General features: G+C 47.3%; 1 protein-coding gene across 1 annotated transcript in view; it reads left to right on the plus strand.

Annotated features, from left to right (window-relative positions):
• Positions 1-13331, plus strand: part of KLHL3 (kelch like family member 3) — a 51035-nt gene that overhangs the window by 3522 nt on the left and 34182 nt on the right. Inside the window, exons 2-3 of the mRNA XM_082323789.1 lie at positions 9197-9313; positions 12273-12379. Of these exons, the coding sequence (XP_082179915.1) occupies positions 9197-9313; positions 12273-12379 (224 nt within the window). The remainder of the gene's footprint in view (positions 1-9196; positions 9314-12272; positions 12380-13331) is intronic.

A 13331-nucleotide genomic window follows, 5' to 3' on the forward strand; every position in this document is an offset into this window, starting at 1 on the left:
CGTGAGGTTTGACTTCATGGCTTTATCTCCATTTCTTCTGCTTATGTGGGGGGCTGCCAAATGGTGTTTAAACAGCAGGACTCTCAACTCTCCATCCCCATGAGACTGTGATAAAGTCCTTTAACTTCCAGGTGTGTTACGTTTTCTTACCTGAAGAATGGGGCTGATGACTAGTTAAGATTCTCAACAAGCTTTTGAAGCCCTCGTGTGGCTGGTGCAATAGCATCTGTTCAGTCGTCATTGCTGATACGTTTTAAAAGATGTATGAAGCTTAGGTTGGTAAGGAGGAGGACATGGTTTGAGGAGAAATGTAGAAGAGTGAGATAATTTTATTTACAAAAGAGATGGAATGGCATCTTACAAGGGAAATCTCTCGATACTTCTACTTATCTCTTTCCTTTGTACAAGAACATTTTGTTAATGGAGGAGTAATGAAGAAAGCAAATGTTTCTGTCTTTATTATAATTAACCTCTGGGGCCTCATTGTTGCAGAATAAGATTGAGAAAATCTTTTAATAAAATGAGGAAAAAATATAGATTTAAGTAAAAGTCCCTGTATTTGTACCAATTGGAATAAAAATGGCAAATGTTATTTAGTCTAGTGCTTCAGGCTAAATAGTACCTGCAGTTTAGAAGGACCCGTATTGCCTACGCGGCGTGTACCTGGCCTGATAGACCGCATAGAAGGACAGCAAGATTTTTATAAATCGGGGAACTGGAAGCTAGATCCTGCTTTCTGCGGAGGGCGTGGGGAGACCTGGGACCCTCTCCCCCGTCAGCAGGTCTGAGCATCGCTGGTCACTGCCCTGTGTGCGGGCTTGACCTTGTGGTCAGTACTGGGGGCTTTCAGTCCGCTAAAACTTTTCTTTAGTCTACCGGTTGCAAGGACTAACGTGGTTACGGGCCACCCAGCTCCTCTGCCACCTCCCCAGAGGCCACCTCTCGAGCCGTGGAGGCAGCGGCACCGATACAGGGACCCAGACCAACAGCCGGCAGACGGATGGATGCTGGGGAGACGAGGGCCGCTCCCCGCGGCTGCCAGCGCTCTCCCGCCCCGCCGGGCTGCCGCTCGCCCCCGCCGCTCCCCGGGGCAGGGCGGCCCGCGGCGGCCCGCTGCCCCTTTTGTTCCGGGCTGCCGCGGTCGCGGCTTGCGCCAGCGGCGCTCACCGGCGCCCGGGCGGGGAGGGCGCTCTCGGGGCGGCGGCGGGGGCCGGGCCGGGCGGAGCGGAGCGGCGGGGCCGCCCGCCGCAGCTGCCGTTGCCCGGAGACGGTGGCAAGCTGGCCGGGGCGGGGGCGGCGGGGAGGCGGAGGGGCGGCGCGGGCTGCGGCGGCGGCAGTCGGTGCGGCGGGGCGCGGCGGGGACGCAGCGCTCCGCTCCCGCAGGAAGCGGCCCGGGGCGGGGGCGGCCGCTCGCAGCCATGCCGGGCCCGGGGCGCTGAGCCGGCCCCGCCGCCCGCCCCGGCCCCGGCCCCCGCCGCGCCGCACGATGGAGGAGGAGAGGTGGGTGCCGCCGCCGAGCCTTTGTGTGCGCCCCGGCACCGCGGCTCGCCGGGGGGCGCGGTGCCTGCCCGGGGGGGTGCGGGGCGGCGGGGGTGCCGTTCCCCGGGGACCTCTCCGGGGCTGTGCGCAGGCATGCGGGGATCCCCCCCATCCCCATTCCTGCCCGCTCGCAGAAATCCCTTCTGCCATCAGCGCCTGCCGCGTTAGTACGAGATGTTGCAATGTCATGGTGACAGGCTGCTTCGCCCCGTGTGCCCGACCCGAGCGAGCAGAGGGGTTTTCGGTGGGATGCTCTTTGTACGTGAATGAGGAGGCGAGGCAGGCTGCCGGCGGGTGTTCCCCAAAACCGCTGGCGGGGCGCGGGCAGGAGGGTGGGCTGGGTGCTGCCGGTCGTTCCCTCGGCCAGATGCGCCCCGCACAACGCTGGGCTTGTGTCTGCCCCGCTCCTATCTGGAGCCTCCAGCAGCTGACTCGGTCGTTCCGGTGAAGACATACCCCCGGCACTTGCTGCTTTTTTGAGTAATGAGTGAAAATCGGTAACGTCTGTGGGGCTTTCAGAGGTCAATTTACCTGTCGGTGTACGTAGAAGCTGGGCACCGCACGGGTGTTACGGCAGGCAGAAGGGGAATCCCGTCTCTCCCTCACACGGTGGCTGGGCCATATCTACTTTATTTCCTGCAAGGCAGCTATTTTGCTCTAAAACGTGGGTGCAGAAGTGCTTGCAGAGTCGACCCGATGCCCACGGAACAGATAAAAGAGGTTATTGCTGCGCGGGGACTTCACAGATGCCAGCGAGATGGTCAGTGTTTCTGCTCTGCCTTCGTGCTTCCTCCCCTCTGTCGGGGTGCCTTTCGCACACCAGAAGCTCACTTGTACTGCTCCAAACTAAACATTAAGCTGTTTTGTTGGGTTGGTTTTTTTTTTTTTTTTTGGTATTTTTTTAAAAACAGGATATGCTGAGTGCTTCCTTTTGTGCTGGTGACCTTGCAGGGGGTGGGGGAACAGAGAGGGGGCTTGACCCCTTGGTAGTACTAATTGTCAGGGCTTGACAGAAGTTTTGTTTAAATATGATACATTGGAAAATTAAGCTGGGGTCAACCCCCAAATTCTGGAAATTTTCCCTCTGTTGAGGGAAAACACTCGCAGCAGCCTGTGGGAGTTGCTTTCCAAGCTCCGAAGGGCAGCTTTCTACCCTTAGGTGACTGAAGGGTTGCAATTGTTTGTGTATTTAATGTGCAAAACAAAACTTTCAGCCTGCCACATCTCTCTTTAAATTACATGGTAGGGCTTCTGCTTCCCATAAGGGTGTGAATGGCCACCTCTGGTTATTAATCCAGGTATTAATTAACGTCACATACCTTGAAATCTTAGATTACCAAGCTAGATGGTAACCCATGGAACGGGTTTTCCTTCTTTTTTTCTTCATATGTATAAATGAATCTAGTGTTTGAGGAAGTGGAGAGGAGTTGTTTTGATACCCCAGGCTGGGATCATCCTTGGCACTATTACTTATTACCGTTGTTTTTTATGGTTACCAGCAACGGTCTCGTTTTGACTGAAGGTCTTTTGCTGAGGATACAGCGGTGAAAAAGTCACCGGCAAAGTACCTGGTCTGTTTTGCCTCATCCTTTTTTTCCAGACCATCTGTTTTTGGAGCATGAAGGACTGTCCCCATCAGCATGTTCTCTGCCTCTGGAAGTGAGAATGATTACCCAAATTGCTGCTTAGATTCCTGGTTTTTGGGAAGAGGAAGGCAGCCCTGAACTGGTCGTGGGCAGTAAAGATGTGGAGTTTGATTCTTGGCAAGGAAAGCTGGAAATATTTACCTGCTTTCTGGTTTGAAAAGGCATGTCGTGTGGGACTGTGCCGAGGCTGCTTTGCCTGCTCTGAGCAAGTCCTGGAAGGAGGTGTTGAAAAATGACCTTGGTGGGCAAGCACCGTGGGCTGGTTCTGTTCCCGTTTTTTTGTACTTTTGCCTCGCATTTCAACTCGGATCTATGTCATGCAGATTAGGCCTCAAATTTTACACTCTGTGACTTTCACGGCAGCGGACGTCCCCCTGGTTTTTAATGTTATTGCTTTTTCCATTTTTGTAGTCAGCGAGGAACGTGTTATTGGTGCTCGCATCGCCTCTGACTCTGGTCCCAAGCCTGCCCGGACTGAAATACCCTGATAACTTGCACATCAGAGTTGTTCAGTGGTATCATGTGCCCATGTCATTGCACGTGGGCAGAAGCAGCTGGGGACAAGGGGGATTTAATCTGAAACATTCACATTTGGCAAAAAATTATTTCAGAATCCTGATTTTCTTTTACTGTGCTGATAGGGACTTTCATTTTATGGAGGAATTACATAAGGCTGTATGATCGCGCATGGTACTGTGGTTCTGAATTTGCAAGATTTGTTTGCGTTTGAATAGGGAAAAAACCCTGGAATGCTAATTTTTTTTTTTTTGTTAAAGCATTGAAACGCCTCTAATTTTAACTTTATCTTTGAATGGGGGTAGTCTCTTCATAGTATTTGTTTGAGAAATACAATATGTTGCCTTTGAAAGCAAATTGTATGTCATATTTGAGTTATTTTGTGTTGTTTCCATTACTGTCAGCAAAGACTTTTCTTCTCGGTAGTTCCTGAAGTCTGCTTTTCCCCCGAGGTCTCTTTTGATATGAATATCCTTTTGGGGATCTGTTGTATACCAGTTGTGTGTTTTTCTAAGCTAATGTCTCCATGTTGATGTAAGCACTGAAAAAATTCAAAAAAATAGGAATATAATATTGCTATTAAAAAAACCAATCCTTTCCATTATGCAACCTCCCATGTGTTTTAATGATAATATGTTTCTCTGAAATCGTCTCAAAATCCGTCTCAGTATTTGGATTCCTTCAGTCACATTTTTCTACTATCTTTGTATAAACTTAACGACAAATTCAAAAATTGTCATTTTTATAAATATGCCATTGCACTGACATCTTTTTCTTACTGTGTCTGCCTGACTCGAGGAATAAACCTGTTGGGCATAATGTATTTGCACCTTGATTTTGGCCATTGATTCTAAACACAGAATTACGCCAGTTAAGGTAAAATGATCTTTCATTTTGTTAAGACTAAATTAATATTTTGGTCTCCATTTATCTTAGTAGAGGCATTTAAGTTTTGCACACTAGTAATTGCTATTGGGCGTTTATCAAATTTTTAGATCAGAGCTATGTCAAACCTCTCAGTAACTGAAGATTAACATTTTACGGTGATGATTGTAACGTATCCCACAAAGAAGCTCCGTAGGCTTTGAAAATTTACAGTTAGGATGTCACTTAAGTTAATATAAGGGTATGAAGTGCCGACAGAGGCGTTGGATTGCCCATGCTGCAGGAGGGCAGGTCGCCGAGCCCCATCGACTCTTCAGCCAGCCCTGGGGGGCCGAAGCTCCATGGCGTTATGGGACAGCCCAGGAGAGCAGACCTCCGCCTGTGGTGTGCAGGCAGATGAGCAGCTCCCCCAAGACGCCCCCCCAGTCCTGCACAGTGGGATGAGGCTGGGCTGGACATGTCTGGAGTCCCATCATCTCGCCAATGTGAGAGCCTGGTGGAGAAGGACCTTCATGGTGTCCATGTGTGGGCTAGGAGCTGAGCTCGGCAGCTCTTCTTCCAGAAACATAAGCAGAAGCTCATCCTTCTCGGCTCCAAAGGAGAGCGCGTTTGAGATTTCACCCTCCTTTAGGGTGAACTCCTGGCTTCAGTAAAGCCAGTGGTAGAACTGGTTTTGGCAGAGATGGGATTTTTGTTCCTGGGGTTTACCAGCTCTCTGCATGGCAATAATCTTGCCAGGGACAGTTTAGCTCTAAGGAAGGCTTTTATTCTTTCACGTAGTCTACAAAGACATCTGTAATTACTGCTGGTAACTAAGGCAACCCAACTTTATAGTTGATGCATGCATGCAGCAGAGCTATGGGTTATGGGTTTTTAAAATACCTTTCCGTTGGTTGGTGTGCAGCCGTGCTCCGGCAGGAGCTGTGCTACGAGCCTGCGGGTAGCTTGAGCCGAGCCCTGCAGTGGGTCTTGGAGAGGAGGAACACAGTGTAAACGGGGTTGTGATTAGCTTCGCTGGCTTAACTGGGGCCTCTGAAATTGGGGTTAATTTGTTCTACTTGGGGACAGCATTGAAAGGCCACGCAGGAGGTGGCGGTGGGGTTGGCACTCTCTGAAAATAAGAGCCTCTTTGCTTATTTTAGGAGAATCCTGCTGTGTCCCTAACAAGGATGTTCATCTGGCCCAGGGAAATTAAATCATTTGTCCATTCACTCTGTGCGCGGCCTCGGATAGCCCAGGAATAGAACAAATTGCTCCTGGCAGCCGGCTTGCGAGTCCCGCTGGTGTGGTGGGACATGGGCTGTGCAAATGTGAAGGTGCTGGGGGGAAAGTCTGTGGTCACGGGGTGCAGGGGCTCCTGCACGGCCAGGTGGTCTCGGCGGGTACCTTTGACCAGAGGACTCTGTTCCTCCTTTGCTTTGCTCCATTAATATAGTAACAGTGTAATAAGTGTAATAATTCTTAGTGTTGTAGAGGAAAAAAAACTCAGAAAAGGACTATGCAATGCACTGTTTTGGTCTTCTTAGGGGTGGCTTTTGCTTTGTGGCAGGTTGCATTTGCTTGAAGTGTTTACGTTCTTGCATTTTTATGTTGGAAATGTGTTGGTGATCTGTGAGAGTGCGTGCATGGGGGTGTGAAATCTTTCTCCCAGATACAAGCATCCTCCGTGCATTACTGGAACACAGTTCTGTGGAAGCTGAGTCAGTCTCCAAGATGAGTTAAGGGCTCTTGGCCATTAATTTTTTAAATGTGTTTTTTATATGAGTCATTTGGAAAAACTTTAAATAGCATATCTTGATTTTTTGAAACAAGTTTTTAACCAGACAATCTGGAGTATTTTCTTATGGTGAGCCTTTGGCAAAATGTGAAATCCATCCCTGATAATAAAGCTGAGGGTGTCTTTTGGGATGCTTTTTCAAAAGTTACTTTTCATGCTTTTTGGGAGGAACTGATTGATCTTTTTGAAAAATTCTGGAGCAAGGTTTTTGCTTTTAAAATACACAGACAAATGTTGGTGGAGTTGGGGCTTTATGAAGTCTTGTTGATCTGACATTTACTTTGGTGTTCAATGAAACTTGCCATGTCCTTTGAACTGTATCTCTTGCCAGTGGAAAAGTTTGAAAATAATGAATCTTTGGTCTCTGGCACTGGAGTGCTAATAAATAAATCTCAGTGGTATGCCTTTTCTTATTAAAGCCACCTCATGATTTTTGTGTGCATCACTTGATTTTGGGCCCCGCGAGGTCTGTCTTTGACGGTGACCGAGGCAGTGTCCGTGGCGGTCCAGCTGTCCCGCCCCAGGCGCGATGGGTACAGCCGTCCCTGCCACCGCCTTTCGGTTTCACTTTCTTTTTTTTCTTTTTATTTCTTTTTGTTTGTTTGTTTTGTTTGCTTCCTGTATGTGCTTCAGCTTTGGAGACTGAAAACTGGGGGAAGTCACTTGCACTTCCAGAGCCTCATTTTTCTCTCCTTGGCTCCAGCGCGTTGCAAGGGCAGGTTTAGCTGTTTAAAAAGCAAGGGTTTACGCTGGGGTGTTTAAAGCTGTGGTCAAACTTCACTTGGCCTAAGATTTCAACTAAGGCTTTCAATAGCTGCAACACTGAGGCTTAGCTGAATTTGGCTGTGTCCCTGGAGCAGGGAGACTCCTTGCTGGGGCGTGCAGGCGTGGGGAAGAGCCGAGTGCCGCCGCTGCTCTGTGCCCACGAACGCCGCTGGTGCTACATGCGGCACAGAATGAGTTCAGCTTTTTTCAGGGACAGAAAAGCTCGTTGTGTCGGTGTCTGGTACCAGTCCCTTGAATACCGAACATTTAACAAGAGGTACTCTTTCTGCTTTTTTTTTTTTCCTTTTAATCCAGCCATACTAAGCTCGTTGGATGATAACTGTAACGCAGTCTGGGACGTTGTCTCCCTCATCCAGGACATGTGCTGAGTGATGTGCTCAGCCTCGCCGCTTCACTTATGACTGAAAATACTTCACTTGCTCAGCAAAGTGAAGGAATTGGACTTGGCTGGTTTTTGGCATTAACCTTTGTCTCGGGCACAAAGCTGGAGGCCGCTCAGTATGCAGGCGTGTATTCGAGCTGCGTGCAGCTTGGCTGCTATTCAGCGTCTTGTTTCTGGCAGAAGGACAATGCAGTGCCCTGAGGGCAGCCTGGGGGGCAAAGAGCTTCGTGTGGTCTTGGGTGATGTGGTGCTGGTAACAGCCACTGGTCAGGAGCAGGCAACGGGGAAGGTGTGATGTTCAGCAAGGCCTTCACCCTGTCAAGGGATTGTAAATTGTGAATAATGGTGTTTTTCAAAGGAAAAGTCACTGTGTGTGAGTACAGGTGTATACAGATATATATGTGCATGCATACACACCTTAGCAGAGGCTGGCAGACTGTTCTGGGGAAGGATCCCTCCACGCTTCCCTGGCTTTGCACCCTTCTTCAGATATCACCTGGTCACCAGTAGAGTCAGGATGCTGGGCTGCCCAGACCATTGGTTTAGCCTGATTCAGCCTTTTTTATCATGATACAAGCCCAACTAAGAAAGGCAGCGGGGGGAGGGGACAAACGTGAAGCTGAGAGAGACCATCCTTTGGGAAGAAAACTCTGAGAAGGTCTCCAATCCGGTGCATGGTGGTGATGGGGTTACCTCCAGTGGTCTGCCATTCGCTTGGGGTTGGCTTTTGCCATGGACAACCTTGCTCAATTTGTCTCATTTGCCTTTGCCTGCTGGCGGGTTTGAGGGGTGAGCTGTGGATGTAAGCAGAACAGCGACCTGGCTCTAAGTGCTGCTTTTTTTGTAGGTGGAAACCTTTAGCTCCGAGTGATTTCACACACTTTCAGATCAGGGAGGTAGGGATATTGACCTGGTGTCAATTCTGTATAAAGAGCCAGTGCTCCCAACAAAGTAATGAGGACGTCTATGTGCCTTAGGCACCTGTTGGCCTGGTTAAACACAGCACATAACTGGGTGCATCTGGTTTGACATTACCTATATAGCTGGTGGTTCTGGTAGAAAGGTCTGGTTTAGTAATTCTTTCTATACGTTTCAGTGGCACTAAGTAGACCTATTTCTAAAATGGAAATGAGATGTGGCCTCTGTAAAGCTAATGCTTTGGAAACTGTGCAGGGAGTTTTAATAGCCCTTTTCTACTTGCCTCTATAGACGAAGATACAAGTCATGTATTGTACGCTTGTGCTTTTCAGATGGGACATTGAAAACTAAACTTCTTTTTCTCTGTATGGATGTTAAAGTATCCACGGTACTCTTGTAGTTCCCAGTGCTGAAGTCTATGTCTATTCACTGAAGCAATTATGTTCTGGCTTGAATTTCAACTTATACTGCTTTCCTGGCCTGAAGCCTGTAAGGCTGGGCTTTGTCCTCGAGTGTTTGGCACTTTTTCCTTTTCTTCCCTGCTGACTGAAATATGGACTGGGTTGGCTTTCAACATCCGTGCAGAAGTAGCTGCATTTTGTGATGCTCTTCGTACGGTGAACCTGAGCCGACTAACAAACATGCAAGTAACTCCATATAATACCCTGTGCTGCAGTTTTATGATTTTTTTTTTTTTAAAGTGTCATTGAATCAAACTTTCTACTCCTTTTTTCTCCCTGTTTTTAGCGTTAAGCAGAGTTCCCGCTCCTCTGAGGCAGCTGAAGATGAGAAGGACCAGCGCACAGTGACAGTCAACCCCTCTCACATGAGAAAGGCATTCAAGGTCATGAATGAATTACGGAGGTACACATTTGATTTAATGGGCACCCTCTCTGGTTTAGCAGAAACGTGCTGATTGGAACAGAAAGGCTTCTGGGAGACTTAGGAAAAAAAAAAGTACCATCTTTGTCACAGCTAATGGTTGCACGTAGGGTATTAATAAACAAGTAGGAAGACACAGCTAAAATATAACCCTTTCTTGGTGGGTTGCTCTTCCCAATCTCAGACCTCTCTATCTTCCCAGCAGAAGGAAGCCAGCTATGGCTCAAAAACATTATCTGAGCAATAGCCTTCATTTATAGATGATAATTCATTTAGTCTTTTCCATTACTTACAGCAAATTCAGCTGTAAACTATGTTCTTAACTGAGCTAATGGTCTGAAAACCAATAATAGAACATTACAGACATTAAGACACCTACGCATAATTACAGACCAAAGATTATTAATGTACTGTTCTTATTCTCTTTAGCTAGCCGCGTTGCTCAGTCTGGGCTTAGCACTCCAAAGTAGGGGGTGAAAAAAGAAGCAACAACTCAGGAAGAATGTCAGCTCTCTACTTGCAAATTTTAAAATCCTGATATTGGTTAAAAGAGAACACCTTGGTCTCTACACAGCTGCATGGGTACAGGGAGAATGGAGGCTGAAGAAAAATATCAGCAAACATGGTCTTCAAGAACCGCTGTCATCACATCAGCAATGTGGTGGCCGTGGTTAAACCTGAGTTGTTTCTTGGTGGTTGTTATCCCACAAACCGGATAGAAATGCAGCGAACATTTCTCCGACTAGTTCATTTGAGTCCTTTATCATTCAAATAGAGACCTAGAAACCCAATTTTTAAAATAATTCCTGTGGAAAGTACATGTGTCATACACGTGAACGTATGTGCTCCCTTGCTATCCAGATGGTATGATGAAAGCAGATAACACCCTTTACTTTTCCTGCACACTCAAAGTACTCAAAAGATGCTGTAATAGCCGCCTCTCTTCTGTGGACTAATTAGTTTCGCAATGTACGTGTTCTCCGGTGTGGAGAAGGATTAGAAATGTCTCCTTCCACAGATGTCTGACAGCAATTCTCAGTTGCATAGGAACAGAAAATGGAAATATCCTTCCCTTGTAACAATTACATGAAGCAGAGTATGGTTTTTTTGCGGTTTGTTTTTTTATTGGCATCCCTCTAGTCCTTTCTTTGTACTGAAGGCAAAGGATCTGAAAATAGAGGTTTGTGCAGCTATATTCAGAAATCTATTGTGCTGCTATTATTCCTTTGTTAATTGAAGCATAGCGGGAATAGCTGGAGACTGACAATGTTTCTTAGTGCCTATAGTTAGCTAGATCTTGTGCAATACTGCAGTGATAAAACATAGAAGACCGAAAGCTGCCCTTAAGCACCTGTTTGATGTTTTATTCTTCTGGGCACTCCTTTTTGTCAGCTCCTGTTGCTGTTCTGGCATATGCAGTTCTCAGGACTATTGTATGTGCATTGAGCTTGCAGTCCCTTAAGCTGTCAACAATCAGTGTTAATAGCTACCTTGAATAACAGTGCCTCCATACAAATGCATCCAGAAATCTCATACAGAGGGTCTAGAAAAATCTTGCTAAGCCTTTAACGTGTTTGCTGTATGTTCCTGACTTAAAATTTTTAGCTTTCAAATGTAGGTGAAATTAATTTCATGAGTGGTACTTTAGGTAACTATAGTCCAAAGAGGAATTGAACGGAGCACCTTTTACATAAGCTGAAGGAAATGAGGAAGCCTCCATTAAGAGGCTGTTAAAGAGCTTCCCTTATTGCCATCACCCCTTCCAAACTGGGGTGAATGTAGAGCACAGACTACCAGTTCCAACTTTCTTCCTGTTTTCCAACTATAACCCTCCATTTCACAGATGTTTTGTTCATGTATTCCAATATATGGAGGAGACATACCTAGTCCATTAGAAACTCTATGTGTGTTTATTTGATATGCAGTTTCCTAAAGACAAAGTGCAGTGTGGTGATAAGCATTTCTGAAGAGAAGGTGACATCTAGATTTACAGACACTGATCCTTTTTCAGGCTTGACATTTGAAAAGAACACCCTTATTTTGCATTTGTATGCTCAAACATCTTAAACCAACTTATTGGGAGGCTGAGCACTTCTAGCTGTCTGCATCTCCGAAGCCCTGTGCAAACATTAACTAATGAATCCTCAAAGGATGTATGTGGGGCTGGTAGAAAAGGTCACTAGTTAATGAAGTGACTTTTCCAAAGCTGTACAATGAGTCAGTGGGGGAGCTGAGAAGTTTTTTGGTTTCTGTTTGGAACCCTGTGCTTTATCCCAGTGACTCTTAATCCCAGACTAATTCATGTGGTAAAAACAAAGTCCTCAGGCCCATGGATAAACCCCAGTGATTGACCTCTCACTGGGAGATGGCTGGGGCAGCCTCTGCGCTGGTCAGTGCCAGGAGATGTTTTGGTGATCACATTCTGTGGGGCCAAACATGGAAGGAAGTACAGAAATAACTTCATTTTTTCACTCTACCTTTCCCCTGTGGAAAGATGAAAGCACTGCTGGTGTTCCCTTGTATGGCTATTTCTGGTCTTACAGATCTACTAGAGCTTGGCTCTAGGTAGTGCCCAAACTCTTAAGCTCTTCTGTGCCTTCTCCAAGCCCTGCTTGTTTGAGAGGTGGAAGGAGCCCCTTACCCATCCATTCTTCGGGCAGCATGTATGCCTAGTTTGGCTTCCAGATATTTTTTTCTGGGAAAAGCAGAACCACGGGCAGGGCTGCAGCATCAGGAGGATTCAGGCTTTGCTTTGTAGGCAAACACTGATAGGAGCTGGTAGCTGAAGGATTAGAGGACCTTCCACTGGGATTTGGCAGAAGCTCAGGTGCCTTGTCTGTAATGGTGGGTCTTCTGCTTACTTTTCCAGGCTATACTGATGTAGCTTTTTGTCTGACCAGGAGTTCTGAAATGATCTTTGTCTTTTCTGGTGTTTTTCCAGCAAGCGGCTCCTCTGTGATGTGGTGATTGTGGCCGAAACTGTGGAGATGGAAGCCCACCGCGTGGTCCTTGCGGCCTGCAGCCCTTATTTTTGTGCGATGTTTACAGGTACTCTTCTTGACATCAGACCTGTACTCGGGTTGAATGGGCCATTGCAAACCCAGAGGCTTCGGTTGTGTCTCTGGCAGGAGCTGCAGCAGAGGCAGTAGGTATGGCCTGCCGGGAAGGGGATTTCTTGAGAGAAGAAGTACGTACGGTTAGGTCTGCAGTTTGCTGCACTTGATGGATGATGCTGGTCATCCTTGACTAATTCCTTGAGGCAGAGTATATGGGTATGGGGTGGTTGCATGGGTGCGGGGTGAGTGGGTAGCATATGAGTCACAGGAAGGTTATTATGAGGTTTGGCTCACTGCTTTTTGGGTTGGCTTTTTTTTCCCCCCCTTAACAAGACCTTGGGTCATGAAAGCACATCATTAACATCAAGCACGTGTGCAGTGCCCTAAATGTTCGTGCTGCACATCAAAGAAGTTGCTGGCACAGGAGTTGTAGTTTCAAGGCTCGGCCCTGCTGGTGCTGATTTGCAGTCACGGATGTTTAATCTCCCATGGCACTTTTTGCTGCTGCCCGAAATAACACTGTTGTTCTCTCGATCCCAGTGTGTTTTAGCAGCCCTGCCTTTTTGCAGGGTGCGTTGCTGCAGTCCAGTGTATTTTGGTAATGGCAGATGCAACCTGAGTGTGAAGGAAAGAAGAGGACAAAATTCGTGCTCTGATCTCTTGATCCCTATCTCATGGGCCCTTCGGAGGCTGTGCCAAGGTGGGGCAGCACAAAAAGCCGTGCCAATGCCAAGGCAAGGGAGTGACCAACTTATTTAAGTCATTCTAGTAAAATTAATCTGGTCAGGAGCTGCTGAGCTTCCTTTCCTTTTCCTTGCCGTCCTTTCCAGGGTAGAAACTTACTTAACCAAATACAAAGAAAATGATTGTATGCTCCAGGGAATGGTTGTTACTGTCCCTCAGCTTCAGCATAAATGAGGTGTGGGGGTTTTGCCCTTGTTTCA

Source organism: Platalea leucorodia (genome assembly GCF_965183815.1).
Source record: "Platalea leucorodia genome assembly, chromosome: 11".
Lineage (NCBI taxonomy): Eukaryota > Metazoa > Chordata > Aves > Pelecaniformes > Threskiornithidae > Platalea > Platalea leucorodia.